At 38.5% G+C, this 24,334-nt stretch overlaps 1 protein-coding gene across 15 annotated transcripts in view; it reads right to left on the bottom strand.

Moving 5' to 3' along the window:
• Nucleotides 1-24,334, bottom strand: part of fryl (furry homolog, like) — a 75,773-nt gene that overhangs the window by 29,076 nt on the left and 22,363 nt on the right. For 11 of the 15 annotated variants that reach the window (XM_005923336.3, XM_042221399.1, XM_005923328.3 and 8 more), the window contains 24 exons: nt 14,494-14,702; nt 14,067-14,120; nt 12,868-13,007; nt 12,652-12,748; nt 10,591-10,670; nt 10,193-10,273; nt 9,723-9,891; nt 9,045-9,137; nt 8,849-8,947; nt 7,842-7,943; nt 5,946-5,990; nt 3,398-3,501; nt 3,166-3,274; nt 2,970-3,056; nt 2,711-2,882; nt 2,482-2,614; nt 2,217-2,324; nt 1,884-2,121; nt 1,614-1,790; nt 1,392-1,478; nt 1,037-1,305; nt 580-787; nt 207-331; nt 67-124 (listed from right to left, as the gene is read on the bottom strand). In XM_005923336.3, coding sequence (XP_005923398.1) covers nt 67-124; nt 207-331; nt 580-787; nt 1,037-1,305; nt 1,392-1,478; nt 1,614-1,790; nt 1,884-2,121; nt 2,217-2,324; nt 2,482-2,614; nt 2,711-2,882; nt 2,970-3,056; nt 3,166-3,274; nt 3,398-3,501; nt 5,946-5,990; nt 7,842-7,943; nt 8,849-8,947; nt 9,045-9,137; nt 9,723-9,891; nt 10,193-10,273; nt 10,591-10,670; nt 12,652-12,748; nt 12,868-13,007; nt 14,067-14,120; nt 14,494-14,613 — 2,955 coding nt within the window. In that variant the 5' untranslated portion in view covers nt 14,614-14,702. The remainder of the gene's footprint in view (nt 1-66; nt 125-206; nt 332-579; nt 788-1,036; nt 1,306-1,391; nt 1,479-1,613; nt 1,791-1,883; nt 2,122-2,216; nt 2,325-2,481; nt 2,615-2,710; nt 2,883-2,969; nt 3,057-3,165; nt 3,275-3,397; nt 3,502-5,945; nt 5,991-7,841; nt 7,944-8,848; nt 8,948-9,044; nt 9,138-9,722; nt 9,892-10,192; nt 10,274-10,590; nt 10,671-12,651; nt 12,749-12,867; nt 13,008-14,066; nt 14,121-14,493; nt 14,703-24,334) is intronic. The other 4 variants (XM_005923333.3, XM_014333892.2, XM_014333890.2 and 1 more) reach the window with 1 other exon arrangement.

Below are 24,334 nucleotides of genomic sequence, written 5' to 3'. Positions count from 1 at the left end.
GTGTGTTTCTATGCACACAGAAGAAATACAGAAAACATTTTCAAACCATCAATGAAGGGCACTTACTTCAGGTCTTCTCTCTAGAGCTTCCTTTATGATGGAATTTAGTTCCTCCATCAATTCTCTGCACAAGAAAACAATATATGTAAGCCATTAAAAAGTCTTTATAATTCTAAAAATGTATAGCAGTGTATAGTGCTCATTACCTGAAGACCATGGGGTTGGTCCTGCCAAGCCCCAGCACAAGAGACTCGGTGATGTCCATGCTCTCAGAGCGCATCATTGGAACAATGTGTTTGAAAAGTGAGGAGGGGGACGGAGTGCCAACAATCTGTTAACACACAGAGCAGAAATGTAAGGCTTAAGTGTTGCAATAAATTATTCAAAATCCTCTAGTTTTTTACGGCTGTCAGATTTTTATGTGGCTAGTGTGCTGTTATCATTTGAGACTGTCATACTTGCATTGTGAGTGAATTTCATTATTTCATCCTTTGTGCAAAAGCTCCTAACCTTTCATTTTAAAATATTTATGAATGTGTGTGAAAACCTGGCATAGAGTGTTGCTTATGAAATTGCCACCTTTGAATCATAACTGTAGCCGCTGTCCGGCGTGGACGCCAGCGTCTCAGGCGGGGAGCAGCGGACGGAGCCAGAGGTGGAGGATGACGAAGACATGGAAGGGGAGGGAGAGGCAGAGCTGCAGCAGAGAATCAGGTAGTTCCTCCAAAGACCAATGTAGGAGTCACTGCTGTTCAGACTGTTGACCTTCTTTGCATTGATGGGGCTACTGCAGGTGGATATTCAGTAAAAACAAGAGATAAATTTTATGTTGAGGGTCAACATAAAATGCAGCTTTAATCAGAATTCTTTTGTCATAGAATTAACCCAGTTAATAAGCATAAGAGTTATGTTTTGTAAAAAAGTACTAATTGCCTAAGTAAGCACATAATGTCATCATGTAGGCATCATCACCCAGTATTCAGAGTCAGACCATAATGAATACACCCACAATGACAAAGAAGTTAAGGAAACCTACTTAATGTCAACTTGTGGGGACAGTAGTTGCAGGCGAGTGTAGGCAAACATCCAGGCATAGTTGATGGTGGTGGGGCAATGTTTAGGTAGATTCTCCTGTCTCAGGTAGCTGGATAAGCTGATGACCCAGGGGTCCTGGCCCTGAGTAACATGGGCAAACACCCAAATGTGCGAGGGGCTCACTACATCAAACTGGTGGCTGATGGGAGAGGAGCTCCACTCTGCTAGCGTCTGCAGATCAATCCCACTGGGACAATACAACAAGTTGGTCTACAGAGAAGAACAGAAGATGATGAGCAGTATGTACTTTTAAAGGTTTTAGGATTTTAAAAAAAGAAAAGAAAATCCATTCATACCTGGTCAGCGCCTGTGAGGTGAATGAAGCTCTCCAACACCGATGCACTTAATCTATCCATTACATCAATAGCCAGTTCTTCATCTCCCTGAAAGATTAAGTAAGAAAAAATTGAATGCAATTGTCCTTGCACAAAATTATTATCATTTTCTTTCCATGCAGGTTTAAACATATTTTGCTTCTTTCAACATAACGATATCCCCTGTAAGCCCAAGAAAATTACCTTGCTAATGCTCAGTGCAGTATGGAGAGCTCTGACCTCCTTGAGGACATTGACTGCTAGCCTGCGCGTGGCAGGGCGGCAGCTACAAAGCACCACCAGTGCCAAACCTTCCACCACATGCACCACACCTAAAGGAAGGTTACGCTCCAAGGACAGAGAACGGCCACTGCTTGAGCTCTGTTAAAAATAACATTTAATTTATTTTAAACATGTTTGTCAGGCAACATAAAACCAATGAATACAAACTACACTGGTGATCCAAAAACCAACCTGTGAATCGTGGCTTTTATTGCTGCTCTGCACTGCCTGCTTCCACTGGATGATGAGCTGTAGAAGCATCTTTACTGCATTGTCCAGCAGTGTGGGATGAACGTCAGTCACCTCTCTGACTATGAAGTAGACAAAACCTGAGAGTACATCTTCTCGCCATTCTGGGAAATCCACCATCAGGGCCTGAAGAGTAGTAAAGGCAAGGCCACGCAGTTCTTCATCCATGTGGATGGTTAGTCTAGAGGAGGAGAGAGACCCAACAGGAAGATGGATATTAAAAGACATGATGTGTGCAGCAATGTGTCTGCAGAAAGGTTGGCGGGGGTCAATTACTTGGCTAGAAGCTCTATTAGGTCTTGTCTGCTCATGCCATCTGGTATCAGTCTTGGGATGGCGGCCACACACGTTCGGAATAGATCGATCTTTGGCTTCCTCTCTCCCCTGCAGGACAGACAATTTATGAGAACCTGTTAATAGGTCATACAGCACCACTCAAAGTTTATAACTGGGTCAGGGTTTCCAAGCCTTTGACTGGAACTCTAAGTCCTACATAGCTGCATGGATGGCAATAGGAGAGCATAAAGCTGTTGTTACATACGTGATCATGTCCTCAGGCTCCTTGTTGGACATCTGTACATTAGTCATGCTCATGGAGCGTCCCACTTCCTTGTCCAGGTGTCGCAGGATGTTATCCAAGGCTTTTCGTACTTGCGGGTAGTATAGCGACATGCCTAGAAAAAAAGATGGTGGACAGGTTAAAAGCTGCCTCACCTTCATCCAATGTTAACTCTTATTGTAAATGTCAGCTGTTCAAGACTCAAACCCACCTATCACTTTTGCTTCTTCATCAGTGAGGGTGGTGTTGAGGAAGATCTTTTTGACACGCAGGGTGTTGCCAGAGGGCATGATGATCCCTGTAGTAGGCATTGGAGGTTCCCCGTCTTTCTGCTGTAGGCTGTCAGCAATCACCAAGAAGGCTCGCAAACCGATATTCATCCTCTGGTTGGGCAGAGAGACAAAGCGGATAAGAGATAACATACAAACATTCCCTCATTACCAGAAGCTAAAGTCTTATGTATACATTACCTCTGGATTGATGGTAAAGGTTTTGTGAGACTTGCCCACGCACAGGAGGTCATAGATAATCTCCTTCATAGCAAAGTCCAGTCTTTCCTGTAATAATCAGCAAACCCGCAATCACTAAACCACACCTCATACTCGCCTAATTTTATTTATTTTGCTGTGATTTTAAAGTATGTCATAGTTTGTGCTCCAGGCTTACCTGAGCTATGAACTGGATGATCTTGACAAAGATGTTGAGGGGGGTGTCTCTGGGTACCACACTGCGCGAGCCTTTGGGGAAAAGTGCTGAAACGATGCTGAGGAGTCGACTAGCAAGAGGAAATGGGGAAACTGTTTTTTTAGCTACAAGTATTCTCATACAAAGCCTCTTAGGAAGAGGACAACAGTAGTGGGTGGCAAAAAGACTGTTTGCTGGGTACTCTGCAACTGACCTCTGCGTGACAGTGTTACTCTCACACTTGATCCTGATGATATAGACCCACAGCAGTCTGTAGAGTGACTCTAGTGCAACACGGGACATCTTTGGGTCTTTATTCTGTAGATGTCAAAAGAGAGAGAGAGAGAGAAGGAAAGAAAGATAAGCCATCCATTCCATTTTGACACTTTCATTACTTACCTGAGAGAGACCAGTTTGTTGCTGTTGTCTGGAGAAACTTTGATTAAACACATTGCAATGGCATGCAAGAAACTGATGACAAAATTGTTTTGTGAGACTGCTGGTCACAAATTGATATGTGAGCACTGAACATCCACATGGTCTGATGAGCTTCATGCTTGGAGAAATTTTTAAGGTATAGTCGGCAGCAAAAGGAGGAAAATGCAGTATTACGCTGAGTACAAAGACAGTTACTGTAAGCCATGTGGAGTCATCACCGGAAAATTAACTGGGCTTTTGTAAGCAAGCTTTGTAAAATGCAAACATTCAATATTAAATGTAATTGTACATTAGTTAAGTCCTGGAGTACTCATTGTCCAGTAGATATTTCACACTTTTCTTTCTTCCAACTTGCATCCTACATCAGGTATCTATATTAACAGTATACATTTAAAGGGTCTTTGGTTCTTTAGAGCTACCAGGCTGAGAGAATGTGATGTGATCGTAGTGTGAGGGATTTTCCAGTTAATGCCTTTATATTTTTTCCACATGATTAACATGAAGTTTTATTCGATATTTGATAAATGGTTTTAGGTGATTATAGCCCACACTTTTCTATAACCATTACGAAATGTCTCATCTCCCATTAGCTTTTCTTAATACACTGAACAAACTAACAAATCTGTGTATTTTTATTTAAAAACATTTAATTTAATATGGATTTCATTTTTACTTAAATTAAGGATTCTTTATGCCATTTGTCAAAAGTAGCAAATGTCATACTAAATGTGACAAATGCTTTTGTGATTAAGGTGAAGTGAAACTTCCTGTTGTGCAAACACAAAATCTGTCACGCTTTTCGTGCCTCAATGATTGATCTAATCTTTGTATCATCTAGTCACTGAAAGACTGGTACAGTGAACGGCAGGTGACTCACAAGTGCAGCTAAAAAGAGCTGCTCAGTGTCGGCATTTTATTTTTTTAACAACATAAACTCTTGTGATAAGATGCTTTTAAAGCATGTGAATAAACTTTAATAGCTCTGTACTAAATAACACCAATAAAATAATTAAAAAAAACAACTCTTATACATGCACAACATCATCATCATTTTTTTTTCCAGTCTAACATTTGGCACTGAACACCAAAGCCACAAACGACACAACAGCTGACCTACTACGGCATTTTTAAAATGTCTTTTACTTTTGTAACATAATCAAGATGCCACAAATCGAGTACAGCCAGTGGGGCAAGTACTCGATTTGTGTGAAGGATTGAAAAAGCACCAGTGAGACTACAGTGTAGCTGTCACTACATAAACTAAAACCCAACCCAGCAGGCAAACTAAAGGTATCACTGCGATAATGAATACATCATTAAATGCTGAAATATATTTTCCTGTCTATGCCAGACCCTCTGGTAATATATACCAGAAACACATCACTTCTGACATAATGAAATCTTACATTAATATTTAACGTAATTAACAACAGGAGTTTGCATTTTATTGCAGCACTACCGTGTGTCTACTCTTCCTGCATATGCTGTAACAGCTTGCTTGGTATACATGTGAAAGAAAAAGAGGCCACACTTTAAACACTACAACACTGTAGGGCTCATATAGTCATGAACCTGTAATTACACCTGAATCATCCACATATTAAATACGCCTGATGTCTTTGATATCGTCACCAGTCTGATGACTACTATAATGTGCATTCAACGTGCTAAAAAGTACACAAATGTTAATAATTAACCAATTTTTTTTTTAAAACGACATATTATAGGTTAGATTCTTCTAAACCCTCTCATCACGCAGAAAGACAGAATAATCTCCACCTTTATCAACTTACACATTTATCCATCAACAACTTAAATGCAGTAACAGGTCATGCTAATTTATTAATAATATAAATAGCATACGATAACTTCCTTTACTTTGGCAATAAGTAAGTGTAGTGTGGTAGATGTCATTTCTAATGCTTTTCTTATCATATAAAAGAAACTTTTTCCGCAGGGGTTTTAGTTGTAACAGTGTTTCTATGCTGTGGCAACTAGCTTAAAGATTTAAGTACTTTTCCCACTACTGTGCATCTCACCATGCAAAAATGTATCAACAGTCAAAACGAAATTATTTAACTACAAAGACACGAAAGCAAAACACCACTGCTCATAAACACAAACCAGCTCACCCACAAAACCTAAAGCAACAACAATAGCTTCAAGTGTGCCCTTCATTTACTGTTTTCACTGAGCAACGCTTCAATGTCACACCAGAGAACGATTAGCCTCTTCACAACTGCACTAGCCTACATCGTGATCAGGATCCTGGACCGTTAAAAGGAAGGGAGCATCAAGCTAGCCACCGTCACCAGATAACTCACCTGCAGCGTCTCAATCTGCTTTCGGATGCTGTTGTTAGACGGCATCTGGAGCGAGCCAACGTGAAAAAAAAGGGTCAAAAAACAGGAGACAAAGAATGTAGGGTTTGGGGAGGGACACATGCAAGTTATAAGCAAAAACAAAGACACACAGCCTAAACAGATATGCCAAGAGCAGATTAAAATCTCTTTACTCTTGTCAGTGTGACAGTATATAAATCAACTAAACCGAAAAGAAAAATAATGAACTCTTCAACATATCACTTGCATGTTGAGTAAAGTAACAGTTCATTTGTATTTGATATATTTTGATGTTATTTATTGGGGGAAAAAGCAAAGTAAAATAAGGTGTGCTGTGGTTTAGAAATCAAACGCACAGAGAGGGAAATTACAGAGAAAGGAATATATGCAAGGCGAACACAAGGATGGAAAAACAAAGGACAAAAAAGAAAAATGCCACAATATTTGTCCATTTCACCTATTAAGCCAATGAGCAGCAACGGCCAATTCAGTTATTCCGCACAAAATCCATGCTTAACAAGTTGTATTTTAACCATGTGGGGTTCAGATTATAAAACAGGGCTGCATAATCTCTGGAAACGTTGTGTGTATTTTTTGTCACTCCATCGTGCATTTACTACATGCAGATATATAAATAAAAGGTAAATAACTTGTATAATTATTCAACCAAGTAACATGAATTCTTGACTTTTCGCTTCAGCGTAGAGACAAAAAACTACCTCGCTCACCTGGTTGAATTTGACTTTTACCAAGTATTCAAATGATGCAATTTGTTAAGTGAAGCAGAGCCCGTACATTTAAAGCTCTCAAGAGCAGCCACAAGGTTAAAAGCATGACCTGGCAAATCACTAAAATCATCACTACAGTCAAACCATAGCACGAACCCACAAGATCACAGATCTCAATCACAGAATCACTATCAACGCTTGGGAAAATTACTGATTATAATTTTTCAAACAGAGGAAATGCAAAACAGTCACTCTAGTGAAAGAAAATGCTGGAATGAGATCACTGAAAAGACAGACGGGCATTCAAAACCACTGGATAGCAGCAGAAAGTCACAAAGACGCAAAGTGTAATTTATCCACCGGAAGATCAAACAGTCTCCTCAAAGGACAATCAATGTAGAATGGGAAAGACAGTCATTAAGTCAGGCAGTCAGTCAGTGATTTGGTCAATCTGCTTCTGGGTTGAATGGTCAGAAACAGGAGGAAAACAGGTTTGACCCCTTTGTAATTGGTTTACGAGGAGTGATTAAAAGGCCTGAGTGAAAACAGCACTTGAATTAACATAGTATGCATTGTGCATTACAGTTTACATTTCATTACAGGTTTACTTTAAATGTACAGCATATAAATGTGCTAGAGTCGCATCTTTGAAATTAGCTGTAGATGCACAACCAAATACATTAATTTTTGCTTACACGTTTCCATTTTGTCCACTTTTGAGTATATATGGTCCATGCATATTCTATACATTAAACAAAAGCTTTACTTTGCTTTACTTTGACATGATCAAATCAAGTGCTATTCCTGTCCAGATCTGGTTTATTGATAATGGAGGGGAAAGCACATTTTGATACTGAGACAGAACCACAGAGCACACCCTTGACAACAAAGACAACATCTTCGATCAACATATCAGTATCAGGATACCAAGATTTTGTTTACTTTGATAGAAATAACCTTTATATTAATTATTTTAAGAAAAAAAATTGTATGGTTCCTTTGCGCTACCATAAAAACACCAGAATATCATTTTCAGACTTGAACTGAATTAGAAAAAGTGTAGTGACTTTAAAATACCTTAATATAAATCTACTGTTGAATTCAACCTTTGTGAAATGAACTGGATTGTAAAGGATGATGCTAACATTACCTTGAGGTGTGAGAGGCAATTTTGCAGGAAGATGTGCCAGTTGTTGAGAAAGAACTGCTTCTGACTGACACACAGCAAGCATGTCACCAGGGGATACAGAGCCTGGGGAGAAAGACGGTGTCAGAATCAAAATAAACTGGTTTTCTCACGAGGTCTGAATTTTTTTGTATGTGCTTCTGATCTGAAAACAAAAGGTCTCCTACACTAAACACAGACCAAAAGCAAAGACAGTATCACAAGCCTAGACCAAAAGATCTATTTATCGCAATCTGCACAATACTAAAACTGCTGGAAGCATCATCAACATAACATGTTACATTAGACAGGGATGAAAAAACAGAAAATCAAGGCCTGCCTTTAGAAAAGAAAATATAATGGACAAAGATGAGAGACTGTATTTATTTATTTTAAACATAGCATTATCTGGATGATAACGTCAGACTTGGTGGTCTGGGGGAAAAATAATGGTGTTGACAAAATAAAAGAAGAGTGATAAGATAAGATTCAGTTTCCAATATATATATATATCCCTTTTGTATATTTTATTTATATATGTCTCTCTATTTATATATGTGTGTGTGTATGTGTATGGTGTGTGTTGTGTGTGTGTCTATATGTGTATGTGTGTGATGTGTGGCGTGTCGTGTGTATGTGTGTGTGTGTGTGTGCAGTTGTGTGTGTGTATGTAGATGTTATGTATGTATGTATGTTACTTATATATATATATATATATATTATATTATATATATATATATAAATATAATATATAAATAATATATATATATATATAATAAGACACACATACATATATATACACCATACGACATACATACACACACACACACACACCACATATATAAATACAGAGACATATATAAATAAAATATACAAAAGGGATAAATAGAATAGAGTGTGAGACAAAAAGAAAAGGAAGTGTTAAAAATTTGAAGTAAACAGGGTCAGGGCTGAAGAGGAAGAGAGGAAAGAATAGATGTCATTGTTATTACCAAAGAGTGCTTCTTTCTAGAACTAAGGTCAAATGTTGTCTGGTAGAGCATCTCCACAAAGGTTTTTAAGCATGGCACGTTGACTTCATTTTTCACCGCCTGGAGGATGAACCGAACATTAGTTTGGCAAAATGAGATTCAGACTTAATGTTTACGCAACAGTCCAAAATTACACAATGCTTTGCTGGTTACTCACAGCAGCGACGGGGATGAGAATCTCGACAAAAAGGCCAGCAAGAGCGTGCTTTATGTCTTTATCCTTCACCTCCAGGAAATACTGGGCACATTCCTAGGAAGGATACCAAGGGCATGCATGTAAACAAGAATGCAGCGGATACAAACTAGCCAAACATCATGAAGACGTGTCATTACACTCCATTTACATGAGTTAAATAGAAAATTGAAAAAATAAATAAATAAATAAATCACAGGCCTGGACCCAAGCAAAATATATAGACAGACCTAACCAGTGTGATAAGAAATGCAGTGATCAGACAATATAATTGGGTACAAGATCCTATGGGAGTAAAGGACATAAACCGTAGCATGTTCCATTAAGACAGTAGGAAATTCTGATAATGGTACGACAGAACAGCGAGTGCTTTTTTCCCCCCAACCACTGTATAAATTTTAATGAAAAAGCTAGTGCTCCATTCACAGCTCCTAGCAAAGCCTGAAATACATTTACACTCAATTCTTGGCAGACCTCACCTCTGATCGTTACTCATTTAGCTATATGAGCCATTGCTACAGAGAGCTGCTGAGTTTGAACAAAGGGGCAGCAGTTTAAAAAGAAAAAAAACATCTGGTACAATTCTGCAAACGCATCTAAGTTACACTTGCAGGTATACTCTGCATAAATAGTATTACTTACCTGCATAAACTGAAACGAAGCCTCAAAATCCTCCACAGGATACATTTTAACCCGAAAGAACTTCATGCCCATGATGAGACTGATAATGCTTTGGACTACGTGAGGACTCTGCTCTTTTTGCCTGAGCTCCTTCAGTTCTGTGATGAACTTCTTCCTCACTGCCTGGAACCTGAGCACAGAGGGAGAGATATATTAGCACTTACAAAAACCCTCCTAACAAGAGTTTGTACACAGTAATGTATATAGGCAACATTCTGCCTGGCAATGCACATTTAAATGCAATTACTAAAGAATGTAATTAAATGGTTTTAATTGTTCTAAAATTCAGTTGCAATATTTGTACAAACAAATGTCTAATCTCATCTATTACACTGTGCTCAATTCAGACCGTTTTCTTTTAATGAGAAATGTGAAAAACTGTAAACTATTTGTCCAGTCTTACGCTTAAAGGCACATTTCAGCTTACTCACTTTGACTGTGTAAGAACCCCTATAACCTCAGCGTACAGGTCTGCAATGATGTGCACGTTGCCAGTGTTGGGTCCACAGTACCTGGAAATTAATAAAGGATATGGCATCAAGTCAAACAACTGCTGAATTATTTAACATACATCAAAATACTATTCACACAACAACAGAAGCACTTAAAGTAACTGTGTTTACTTGCGGTTGACTCACGATGCTGAACAAGAGCTACTTGTGCCTTGTTTAAATGCAAATAATGAGCATTGAGCCAGTCTGCTCAAACACACATAAATAAATGACTGACTCCCTACTGCAAAGCCAAAGAGGGTATATTCATCAGCACTTTTTAGTCTGGTCTTATTCATCTGTGTCACTTCTCTGTCTGGAGCTTGATGCTTACTTACCCCTCTTTGTGTTTAAAGTGCTTGAATGCCAGGTTTAGGACTTCGTGTACCAAAACATCTGGCACTGGATGAAGAGGAATCTGTGACGTAAACACGAAATCATTAGTCTTATTAGAAGCATTGATAGTTCTCATTTGCTACCATTCATTACTCTCCCTTCAGGAGCAAAGCCAAGGACAACTCTGCCCTGGTCCCTAGGGACTGGCTCTTAGTTCAGAATGCTGCTCAGTTCTCAACAGTCCACTTTAGAAACACACTCAGCTGGGAGTTGGTATGTTGCCACTGAATTTATTAACTTTGTGCTCCCTAGTGGGAAAGCTCTGAATAGCTACACTGTAGTTCACTTCTCCACCACAACATAAACAATACAAATATATAATAAAACTGACATGTTAGTCAGCAAATCACTGGTGAGTTGAATCAGGAATAAAAGTACAGTAATTCAAACTGTCTCACAAACGATGACACCAGAAGTTAATAGTATTATTTCCCATTTGTTCCATATTCTTATTCTTGGACTTCACTAGAGCAGCTTTGCATGCTTCACAGGTTTATTTGCATTACCAAGGGGCCTTAGTGCAGCCCCTCAGTGCATCCTTAGTATGAAACAAGCTGAAATAATCCTAAAAATAGGATTGCAACCTCTTCGCGACTAGGAAAAAAAACTGGTGGTTTTGTTGCCATCAGTAACCAACTGTAATTAGCTAAAGCAACCAACTGATTGCCCAGGCTGAGCATGCAACCCCTTGGGCGAATACTTTCGATTGCAAGGTGGTTGCACAGGTCCCTTGATACAACGCCACCTGTTTCCAAACACGGGCAGTCTGACTCAGACTGATTGCAATTGCTCAATAGTTTTGCAAAGAACTGTGACCTAATTTATAAACTCAAACAGACAACAAGCTGCAATCAATCTGAGTCACTCTGAGCTGATCTTGTCTGGAATCTGTCTCTTTTACTAGTTGGCTGCCAACTGGTTGCAAACTGGTTGCATTGTGGTTATATTCTTGTATGAAAGCCAGGGTTGTCGAGCGTTTACCTCATTTTTCAGTTAAACTGCCATCCCGCAGAAATAATGCCACCACATGTATAGGAATTTCTGAATTGCTACTTCAAACATAAATTATAGGGTTTCCACGGAATACTGACTGTGAGTAGTTAACGTGAATTTCTGTGCATGTCATATGGAACAAACTGACGATTTTCACCGATTCATTCCAATTAATCGTAATATTATCACAAAAAGATGGTGTGTAATTGCCAACATTCAAATTGCAAGCTGATAGCAGACTGACTCCATCTTATTGCCATTTTATCAAAACACATTAGTCAAACAATAAAGTTGTTGCTCATACTAAAGTGTTACTGTGGCTTTAACCTCCTTAGAAATGTACTCTTCCACCTTGGAAGTTTGTGAAGTTTTGCCAAAAATCTCTCTTCTGTTTCTCATTGTGTTGTTGTGTCAAAGATTGCAACAAGTGGTTGCAGACTTGGTCTGTGAAGCAACCCATTGTCACAATAATTTTGGTCATGCAATGATTTCCAACCACTGTTTTTTCTAGTGTGACTTTACGATAAGCCAACTATTTTCTGATTTGCTGCTAATCTCAAATAAAGGGTTTGAACAGCAGAGCCAGAGCCAAGAGTATGAATAACTGTCTAAAACCAAGTGTTTTAACCAAGCTGCTTATAAGAGCAGAGAATAGTTGTTTCAACCAAACAACTGGGTGCAACAAAAAGGTGGATGAGTATACTGGCTATTTATGTAATAAAACTGTACTTCATAAATCAATTACCGTGAGAAGTCGTCAACTGCACAGGAAATGCATATCTGATATACAGGACATATATCCAAAGTAACAAGGCACTTCCACATGCAGTAAAAATAAAAATATACTGCATTCTCAACCACTCACTAGTTACCAGGAAACGATCGTGTCAACAACAGGTCAAATAGGTGACTGCACTTCTTCTTCCATATGTAAACATTCGTCAACCCGACTGGTAAATTGTTTTTATAGGCAGTGTAAATCATTAAACACAGAGTGTCAGGTAACTCACCTGTTTTAGAACTTCCACTGAAACTAAACAAAAAATGAAATCTATGGCTAAGTCCCGACGCTCCAGAAGGTAATCTTTGTCCCGATGCTGTTCATCTCTGCAAAACAGGAAATATAATAAGTCAAAAGATAATCCTAAAGTAATCATTTTTGCCCATAATCTTTTTGTTCGAGAGAAGAAGGTTAAGAATGAATGAAACAATGATAAGTATCTCACCCTTTAGACTTAGTACTCGAGCGAGGCCTGTACTCATAAGACTCGTCTTCAGTGCCACTCTGCCGCCGGTACCAGTCAAACAGTGTGCGCAATAGGGAGGGCAAACAGTGTTCTGCTATTGAGCTCATAGAGCTTATTAACTGGAAAACAACAACATGCTTGTTATAACAGCTGGCTATTCCAACGAAAACTACACAAAATCAGCATTTGCACGATTCAAAAACTTAATCCTACACAGATTACAGTATGTGTGTAGAGAAGGCTGCTCCACAAGCAGTACTTATAACTAATGAGGAGCATTTAGGGTGAGTACAGAACACTAGTCTTAACTAAATTTCAGGGCCTTATTTAGATGTGTGACATAAACTTTTAGTTATTTCCTGGCATAATGCACCTTTGAGCATTTAAAGTGCAAAGACAGAGTGTAAGTGTCTAAGTCATAGTGCAGTGAGAGAAGACATGCAAAACACTACAAACATGGCTTTATTTAATGCAGTATCAAATTACATCACTAAAAAAACAAAGCAGGACTGTATTTAAAAGCAAATCGAAAGGATTCCAAGAAGGCACACATGCTTCTGAGGCGTTTATGTCTAAGACCACAATAACTTGCAGATCTCAGCACTGTGATTGCGTCAGTGATCATGTGAGCTGGTGCCTTCTGCCTCTGCATTAACAGGTCAGCACGCATTAACAATTTAAGAGTATATGCACATTTGTGTGTTTAAGGTACAGCACAGCATGATGAGGAGGGTGGTTGGATGACAAATGCCATGCAGGAGAGTTATGCAATTCCTCTCTCTGCCCTTATGGTGCCAGGCAGATACACTCCAGCACACGATGCTGATTTACTGCTGAGGATGACACAGCGTTTCTACACTCTCACTTTGGCGCTCTCTATACCCATTTTCTCTCCCTCACTCACAATGGGGACAGCTGGATCTATACCACCATATCCTCATTGGCTTTGTGTTGTGCTGAACAAAGCATTCTGTAGCAGGCACGCCTATTGTATAGAGTCCTGCACCAGCTACAGATGAGGGACAGACGAACCATTGAATGAAGCATTGATTGGGTAGAGCTGGTGTTTTAAACACAGTGCGCACACAGAGGTGTGACTGTTGTTTGTCCACGTAGGAAATGAAACTGTCAAACTCATAATAAATGCATGACGTAATCTTTACTACGGCTGAACTGACCTGGTCAAACTGTGAGTCTTCTCCTCTCTGGAGGGAACGGGACAGGGGTTTCTCCTGTTAAAGTATTGGAGAGAAAGAGACAGAACGAGAATTATTGTGTGACGAGCCCAGCAGGGATACTTTTGTTAACAGCATGATAGCAGATTGCTTAGCCCACTATTCAGCTAGTGAACCACGCTAAAATTCTTGACAGCAAAGTTAAGACTTGAGGCTACAAATATTAACCTGACAGCAACCTAATGTAAAAGACATTAAATGTACAACAATGCCGTTGCTCATTTACAATAACATTTGCCTGACAGTTAAAGACTTGGCAGTTGGTTGCAAAACAGAAGAGGCTGTCTCAGCAGTATATTGCGTCACATGTTGTGCATTAAATTACATTTCCTGTGTTTCTTTACATCTACTTTACCCCCTGTGGACTCACCAGCGGTTCAGCCATCACCATCTCGATCTTCTTCTCAGCCAGCACAGCAAACTCAGCAAATAGACTCTTGATGACAAACTCCCCGGGCTTGAGCTCAGGGTCAATGGTGATGCTCGACATGGCGGCGATGTTGTGTTTCTCCCACGAGAGGGGGGTCACCGAGGAGGGTGCACGGCGTCTACTCACGCTGCTGCTGACTGGTGCAGAAGCTGCAGAGGTGCCAGAGGGTAGAGGTTAGGAAATAATACAGTGAGAGTCAAAGCAGCATGGTCATGTTAAGAACAAGACTCTTGGAAAAAAATGCAAGGTCATGCGCTCGTTCTAATCCAAACACAAGCTCAGACGTTTCCTAAAGAGGTAAAATGACTGAAGTGATGAGAGAGCAATTGCAGCGCCGACTAGAACAAACATACAATTTCCATTTGAATCGTGTCTGTTTTTAGAAAGCTCATTTTCTAAACTCATACTGCACATAATGGGTTCAAATCACCTGAAAAAGCAAACACAGGGATAATCATAATTCCTATTAGAGCCATGTCATTAGTTATTGTAATCTATCTTTAAAAAAAAACAACAACTAAATATTTGGTTTTCTAAATCTAGAATATTACACACCAGCTCTTTCTGCTAAATTAGTCTGAAATGACTAGGGATGGGTACCGGTATCCGGTGCCATCTGACATAAACGGTAGTAACCAGACTGAAAAAGAACCTAGCCGTTCTTCTCTGCGTGAGTAGCCTAATGATGTTCGTGTGTAATTCACGTTGAGTACGCTAAACACTTTATTACATTAATGCATGTAAGGTGAACTAGCAAACTAGTTACATGCGGCTGTCTTCTTGTGTCATGGCAGATACTCCCTTCACCCTGGCCAAAAAGGCTAAAATGACCAAAGAAAAAGTGGAAAACAGTTAAACATGACAGGTTTTTGGACAAAGTTTGTGTTTTTTCCATTGTTTAAGCACTGCTTCCAGCCAAGAGTGATACCTTATATGCCCTATAACTGCAGAAAAGGCTAACATTGCTATCTTTTTACAAAAAAAACAGCTAAACGAGAGGTTTTTGGACCAATTTTGTGTTCTCCATTCTTTAAGCACCGGTACCGTTTCAAAAGTACCGGTTTGGTACTGGTATCGGATAAAACCTAGACGATACCCATCCCTAGAAATGACTATACCTTTTTTATACTTTACACATTTATTTATGAATCTACTTCTCTATTGTGATCAAAGGGAGCACACTGGCTACACACGACAACTTTAAGGCATAGTCTGATTGGGAAATACCCTGTGTTGCTTCCTTGCCAAGACATTAGATAAGGCTGTTGATAGCAGGCTCATATTTGTATGATAAACATGAAGCTGTATCAGCAGAAGATTAGCTAATGTTTTTACAAATACTAGAAAAGAGCTAAGTAGCCATCTCTTGCTTTTTTTCCCCCAGAGGTAGCAAAATTCATAAACCACCAAAAAAATAAAAAAAATAAAAAAAATTGCTTTCTAGCTCATTTTATTTATACATGCTGAAATGTTAAAATCATTGTATGGGTAGTTATTTGTCAGACTAGCTCTGCCTTGACTTGTTCAACAGAGGGATGTAAGCTACTTTTTTGTGATAGGGTAAACCAAGTGTGTGGTATAAATTCTTCTCTTGTAGCACAACATGTCCATAAGCAAATTCTGCCAATGTTTCATTAACACTACACCCATCTGCTTTTTAACTTTTATTAGCACACCAAACCTGTTTAAATACAGATTTGTAGGTCTATATTAAAAAAAAAAAAAAAAAAAAATCAGTATATTCCAAATATTTGCCACCACTGAGATTAAAATAGTTACAGCTAATACTGAAAATACAAAGCCAGTAATGGTAAAGTTGAAAAAAAACAAACAAACAACAACAACAATGAAGTATCATAGAGGGGTGACTTTGATTTCCTGCCTCTTGCTGTGCAGTAAAATTTATCAGAGTGCTTAGACGATTTCGTAAATTTCATGTTGCAACAGATTTTAAAGATACAACAGCAGAATATTTTCAATACATAGAAGATAGATGGCCTGCTATACATTTACCACAATATTGACCTTTAAATGTTTTTTTTAAGGCAAAACTAAATAAATTGTAGTGTTATCTGATAGTGCAGTGGTGTTATCCACATTTTTACGGGATTCCTTCAGTAGACCATCTTTCCTGAAACATATTTGACTTGGAAAAGCCAGGGCACTCTGCAGGTTTGCATGTGGCACAGAACATTTGGTTCTCTTATTCAAATGTTATAAGCAAATCTTTAGAAGAGTCTTAAGCTATGGCTGAAAAGCTAGAGCATGGATACACTTCTATTTTTGTCTGTCTGGCAAAAATAGAAGTGTATCCATGCTTAATGCAAATCCTATATACAATAAGATGAAATAAACACAAATCTCAAACTCAAAAGCAATAAATATCACAGCACAAAGGTTTTTACTCCACTACTCAAGGTTCAAATTATGTTCCATCTGACATATAAAAAATAAATAAATAAATAAATAAATAAATAAATCAAATGAACCAAAAGGTCTTAACAATCTCTATAAAAGGAACATATAGTGGTGTTTAAATTTATGCAACTGCTGGGACACAACTTCCAGTCTAGTCTTCAATGATCTCTGCTAAGTGTATAGTTGACAGTGAATGGCCCCTTAGCCTCTTTCCCTCCCAAGAAAGCCCTTGTTCTTTCTCGTCCTGGTTATGGTTATGGCCACTGATCTTGATGCTAAATCACTAACAGGCTGATTCACGTCATAGAATAATGACAGCAGTTTTCAAATTACTCATATACTGCAGCATAGGTAACCAAAATATTAAATTATGCAGCCACCAAACACTACTACACTCCTGAATAAAACATACTACTTTTAGTCACATTTGCAATCATTGAGAATTTATTTATTCACTTGCTTTTGCAAGAATGCAGTACAATTTTGATGGTGAGAAAAAGCAAAACTTCCAGAGAAAATCTATAAGGAGAACAGGGAGACATCACTGAGCTGTCTCGCCAACGAGTTCCTCATTACTTGTACCGAAACCAGCTCCACCACCTTGAAGTGCAAGTAGTGATAGCAGTCCCTGTTCTGCTCTGGGTTTGGTATAAAACCACATGAGCCAAGTTCCCACCGATTGCAGATGTTTGTTAGAGAAGCCATCAAAACAAAATCCTCATTGGCTGGTGGGATGTAAATTTTGAGAGAATGTGGCACTATAAATCACTTTATCTCACTTATCCTGTCTTAATTATCCGAAAATTTAACTTGATTGACTCTGTAAAGGATTTGAATTATATCAAAAACTCCCACAACAGAGAAAAGGTCTGCACAGAAGTGCTGGAGCTACCTGGTAAATAAGAGGGAGAGAATTCACTGACGGGAAAAAAGTGAAGCGGAAATGTAAAAATATATTATCCACGCCAAGAGAGCCACTGACGTTAGATACGATGTAAGTTCAAACAACATCAATCTCAAACCTTCTGTGCCTCTAAGAGACTACCTGTACAAAGTTACATTGTTACATGTATCATTTACTTGATAAAAATATAAGGCAAATGTAGTTCACGTCAGTATGCAGTAGAAGGACCACTCTCCATCACATAGTGCAAAGAGATGTGTTGTAAACCAAAATCTGCAACCACCATTCAATGAACTGAGATTCCCAGTGTTTGTGTGTATGCATGTGTCTGACACACATTCCTTTAAGGTTGATCAAAAGAGGATTAAAAGGTGGGAGTAACTTGAGGTATGGAACAATGTGCAGGCAGGAAAATAGCAGGACACCGACCGTGAGCACTCATGGATGTAAACAAGGCTGGATTTTAAACACTTACTGGATTTGGCATTTCTTAGTCCTCAACTTTTGTTTTCTTACAAAAAAAAAAGGGAGAAAAAAAAAAGAACAACAACTCTATAAAACTTAATAATCGTCTTTTTTAAGTGCAAATGAAAGTAGGGAGGTAGAAGAGGCAGCGTAGTAGCATGTATTGTGGTCATGCTGTCCAGCAGCACAGAGAGTCTTTCAAACATTTCCCTCTTTGTTTACTGTGCTCCACCAACACCCCCAGTGATGTAACACAGCTAGCTCCTAATAGCCAATCAGTGTTGCGTCCTTTACCCCCTCCATCCTTTTCGCTCCCACCCCAGTCCAACTGGATTGTGTATACTCCAACAGTGTACTTTTCCAGTCAATGAGAAAAACAAAGCAAGGCATCCTTTTTGGGCCAAGTGTCTGCATTGCTCCTCCCCCCTCTCATTCTTTCTCCCTAGGACATGCCAGTCATTAGTAGGATGCCAGGCTATGACTCTCTGCTAAAACCAACAAACGCACAAATCATAGCAGAGAAATTGAACGAAAAACAAACAAACACCCCCCCCCCCCCCCCCCCCCCCCAAAACTATACAGTTGTTTACAAACTCCTCCAGAATTTAGGCTAACTGAAAGTTTATTAACAGAGTTTTTGACTAGGGTAAAAGCCAAAGAGTAAGTGCATTGTGGTTAATGTACCTATTATTATTCAACTTTGATAGTGAGTAAACTGAATGAACTAATTGTTGATTTGATTATCGCAGCTCTCTGAGCTCTCCAGCTTTTACCTCCTTTGGCTTTATTGCTCTTCACTGCAAGCTGGCTGATTTCACATCAACTTACACTGCTTTTACAAGAAGCGATTAAAGTATTTTAACAAAACATGGATATTTAGTGATCACATATTGCAAGAGGAAGCAATACAATAAATTACTTTATTAGTATTTTGTCACACCCTTTGCCCCGAAGTCCTGTTTCACTTCTCATTCAAAGCCAAATTTCACTTCTGGCAAGTCTAACTGTCAAAGCATCAAAGCATGTTTAAATGCTAATCACTGGAGAGAAGGGGGGAAGCAATATAATATTGTAGTATTAGTAGCGTTGAACCACATGTATATTCCATATCTCATCTGAGTGCAAATGAGTTATTTTAAATGAATGTTCAACACTTGATGGCTCTGCAATTCCATATTTAATAACTAATGGAGAATCTCACCTTAAGTTTAGTTTACTGCTTTAGTTTACTACCAGAGTTACGTAACTGAACTCTGGCGTCTCAGTTTCTAAGAACATCATGATCTCAGGGTTAGACAGTATTGCAGTTACACTTCTAATACGGAGAAATGTTGTGCTTCTGCTAAAACGCTGCATCAGAAAATGCTCAGCGTGTTTTGTTGTGTGAGGCCTATAAAAAGTGCTTAAGAAATTGAGCGCCCTGCAGGATTACACAACTATTACAGCAGTGGCTCCACCTTGTCACAGTTAAAATAAAGCCCTCCCAAAACGCCTGCTCATGAACACTGGCAACAACAGCACAAACACACACATACGGTTGGAATGCAGAGCTGAGGGTGCGTCCTTTTTTTTTTTTTTGAAACAGAGACAAAAGACTTACTGCTAGGGTTTATGTGGTGCGGCAGTGCCAGTTCTGCCATTATGTCTCGACATGCCGAGTTTTTAACAAGTTATTACTGGTGTACTCTTCACCATTATACCTTCCAAATAAAAGGGAATTTGAAAGATACACTGGAAAAATAAATGTATCACCAGAAGCTGAGGACACTTCAGTTCAAAAGAGATTAATTGAGAAACCAATAATGACATGTTCCATCATGGATGAGCAATATTCAGCAATTAAAGGCCAAACTTTGATTTCATTGAGTGTTTTAATTAAATTACTACTGGATGTTGTAATGGAGAAAGCATCATACATGCATTTAACTTAGGAGCCCTTTTTGCTATGTATAATAGTAAAGGTAGAAAGTAGTTAAAAAGGGATAAATGGAACAAAGTTGTTTACTCAACAGGTGGATGTTTTACTGCAGAGCCTTGTATTTCTGTGTGCCCTCACATACTTACAATATCTTGTGTTACTTACTTGTAAATTTCCAAGTAAGTAACACAAGAAAGACAACTGTGTTTAAGGGTAACAGCCCCAGTTAAATGCATTATAAACTCACATTTTCAAATACAAATTATTTTTGGTGGATACAATCTATAATTCTTCAAGTATTCTTCAAATACTTTTTTTTTTTAAATATAAAAGTCTTCAAGTAGGGGTGGGCGATATAAACGATATACGATAGAAACTATATAAATTTGGCCAACGATAGAGATTTTGACTATATAAAATTTACCCGACAAATAGACTCCTTGGTGATAGATTCAAAATAGAAACTGATAATTGTGTTTTTTGTGAAACAGAAGAGGAGGATTTGGACCATCTATTCTTTTTGTGCAATTTTATACAAATATTTTGGTTGGATTTTCATACCTGGCTTTATTCCAGTGGGATTCAAATTACCCCATTTACCTTAAATATGATAATGTTTGGAGTGTTTTTGAAAGAAAAGAAAGCTAATTATGGTGTTAATGTGTTATTAATCTACTAATATAAAAATAAATAAATAAATAAATTTTAAAAAAAAAAAAGAGAGATTTTGATGATACCGCTCTATCGCGAAAGCGCTGTTGTTGATGACATCAAGCTGCGCCTGTTTTGGTCGAAAGCATCGCAGCGGCTACAACCATTATAGTCTGCAAATTATGCCGGGCGAGAGTGATAGCAAAGAGATGAAGCACTTTGAAATATGGGGAAAGCCAAAAACTGCGCTTCCTCCACTTCTGTAACATTGATTCATTAATGTTGAATTCTCTTGCAGCTGCTCTATTCCCATGTTGTTGCCGTATATTAATAACTAACCTGAATGAATAATCTCAGTTGTTCTCCTGACTGAAGTTTGCCCCGTGTATAGCATCCTGCTATGCGATTACATTTGTCCCTGACCACCAGAATCCCTCACGTTAACTTTTATCGAGTGGAAAAAAAGTTGGCGTTCATCCCCCAGCTTCACTGTGCTAATGTTATGCTAACATAGCTGTGTCGCTAGCAATCACGTAGCACAACATTATATACCAGGTAGTCCAACTTCAGTAACCCTGCAAACACCACTGCTGTTTAGTTTCCTGTCTTCGTTTATGTTGGAAGTGACAGCAGAGCTGTAAGTTTTAATTAGTTTCAAAAATCTCTCAGCCAGAGAGATTTAGGTGGAAACTAGCAAGCTAACTTCCTGTTAACTTCTAACTCCGTTAAATTTAATAAATTCTGTTTTCATGGATGCTTGGATGTTAAACTTAATTGTTACACCTGCTGAAGCAGCAACGCTGATGATTTTATTAAAGATTAAAGAATTTCGACCGTTTTTAACTCTGTGTTCGTTTGACTTTGGGACCTGAAGCGGACGGAGTTTTGGACCCAGATTACTCCGCTAAGCTCCTCACTATGGCAGCCGTAATGCTGACAATCCATCAAAACATTTAACAGATTTCTGCTCGCCAAAATCGGTTCGACATCAGTAAGCACAACCAGAATTCATACATAAGGCACACTCGATTTTTGAGAAAATTAAAGGATTTTAAGTGTGCCTTATAGTGTGGAAAATATGTTATACAGAAAAAAAGAATATATCGCGATATATATCATTACCGTACATGCTTCAAATTATATCACGATATGGATTTTAGGCCATATCGCCCAGCCCTATCTTCAAGTATTTGCTACCTTCAGGGAGAGAATTGAGACTTCCTGCAAATGTGTCTGGCTGGATGTTTACCATTCTTATATATTTCAAGGGGGGGAAACAGTTACCAAGGTCAAACAATAACTGCTATGTGTTTCATGAAAAATTTTCAGGGTTAGGGGGTTCACGCCTCTCCCATCACATACTGGGTGAGGAACAGGGCAAACACTGAGCAGGTCACCAGTATAAAGACATTCAGGTCCATGGAACATTTATTTGGTTAACCTGCAAATCTTCAGACTGTCTGACAGAATAAGAGCACCTGTAGCACTTCTGATGCAGACTCAGAGAAAACATGCAAGGTTGACAAAAGAAAGGCTCTTGAAATAACACTCTGCTATGTGAAAGGGGGACATGTTTCTTTTCAAAGCCAATGAAAACAGTTAGACTTTGTGCATTCTACTTTTTACAGATGTAATGCTTTTTTCCTGCAGTGCATTTGTGACAACTTCAAAAGATAGAAGTTCAACAAGCTCTCATCCGCCTAAAAAGCTAGAAATAACTTTATACATAATTTTAAAGGGAGTTAATTTCAACACATTTTGGATGTTGCTGATACAGGTTTGCATTCTAGAAATTTAAATAGCAAACTTTTACCTAGTAGACTAAAATGACTGTGGTTATTAAATACCTAGAAACTTGTGTTGTGGTTATGGCAAACAGAAATGAAGTGTAGGTCCAACCTCGACATTCACTTAGCTAGCTCAAATTGTGCAAAATAAAACACATCAATTATGTTAAAAGCACTAGATTGTATATCTTCTGGCACATAGTGATCTAAATGGCTGGCTAAATCCTCAAATATACAGTCATTGAAGTGGGGTGTAGCACATCTGTTCATGTTCACTGAAGCTTAATACACAAATTTCTCTTTGTTGGCACTCTTTGTTTTTTGGCCAGCATGCCTTTGCCATAATACACGGAATCCTGACTTGCAGAAATGGCTCCCAATAACAAGAAAACAATTTAAAAAAATAAATAAATCAAGAACTGTGATATTCTAATGCATCGAAAATTGTTAGAACTAATTAAAATGAATTTAACTGGCATGCTGATCAAAATACATAATTAATAAGTCAGTATTTTGTAACCACATTGCACGTATCTAGAAACAATATCAAAATGCACAGCATACACGGCATGAAAACTGACAAATTCCACTATGGGTGTGAGTGGCAGAGAGAAACACAGGTAATATATATTATATTATATATTTTAAAAAAAGTGTACGGCCCTATAATCAGTCTGTCTTTTCCTCATTTGATAATATAAACAGAGGCAATGCCATTTAGCATCTGTTACTGAAAAATTGATAAATAATGTGCAAATCAATCATTTAAGTCCAAACCTGAATGATTCAAATCTAAATTTAAATTTTAACCAAAACAGAATAAGTCAGGTGATTAGAGCCCAGCAGATAAGCCTTTAAAGAGGGTCTAACTATTCCTCTTTCAGACAAAAGGAACAGTGGCTCAGAGGTTGTATCGCTGAGCTAACGCAGTCTCATCAAACACTTTTGCGTTGACGAATAATTCTGTTGCAGCCTATGTGTTGTCTTTTGTGCATTCAAGGTGAACTGTTAAACTGCATAAACAGAATTAAACTACACAACAGTTATACGTGTTACTAATGTAACTAAAAGAGGTTCGTGAAGAGTGCAGTTTACTACTTGACCTCTTTGTCCATCCCTACCATTTCAATGAGACTGGAGAGACAATATCTTTTTGATTCCTGATATATTATGGGCTGCATGGGAAGCTAATAATAGGAGGCAACCAGAAGACAGATCAATAGTAGAGAAACATTAGCTGGCCCAGAGGAAAGGAAGAAGAGGATAGCAAAACTAGGAGGACGGGGAACAGAGTAGATAGGGGAGCACTCCTAAGGAAGCGCTTAACATAGTAATTTGGATATTAAAATCAGGGGTGCGTCAGCCGCATTTTAGTATTGGCGAATTTGCTTTGATGACTCCGGTGGCATGCACTGATGTCAGCTGCTGATAATTCGCTGTTGTGGCTCATAAATTTAGAAGTCCTTGAATCCTTGTGTTTTGAGTTCAATTTCATAAACTTGCAAAACAAGGTTTCTTTGTTCCCTTCGCACAGACGTGGGGAAAAATGAAAAAACATCTATATCTATATTGACTGTTACGCAAACTGTTAACAACAGCCAGCCGAAATAACAATATTAACATTGATAATATATCTGT

The sequence above is a fragment of the Haplochromis burtoni genome, unplaced genomic scaffold, assembly GCF_018398535.1.
Source record: "Haplochromis burtoni strain Fernald_Lab_line unplaced genomic scaffold, NCSU_Asbu1 Contig_65, whole genome shotgun sequence".
Lineage (NCBI taxonomy): Eukaryota > Metazoa > Chordata > Actinopteri > Cichliformes > Cichlidae > Haplochromis > Haplochromis burtoni.
Note: the sequence above shows the minus strand (reverse complement) of the source record. Positions and strands in the feature narration are given on the sequence as shown.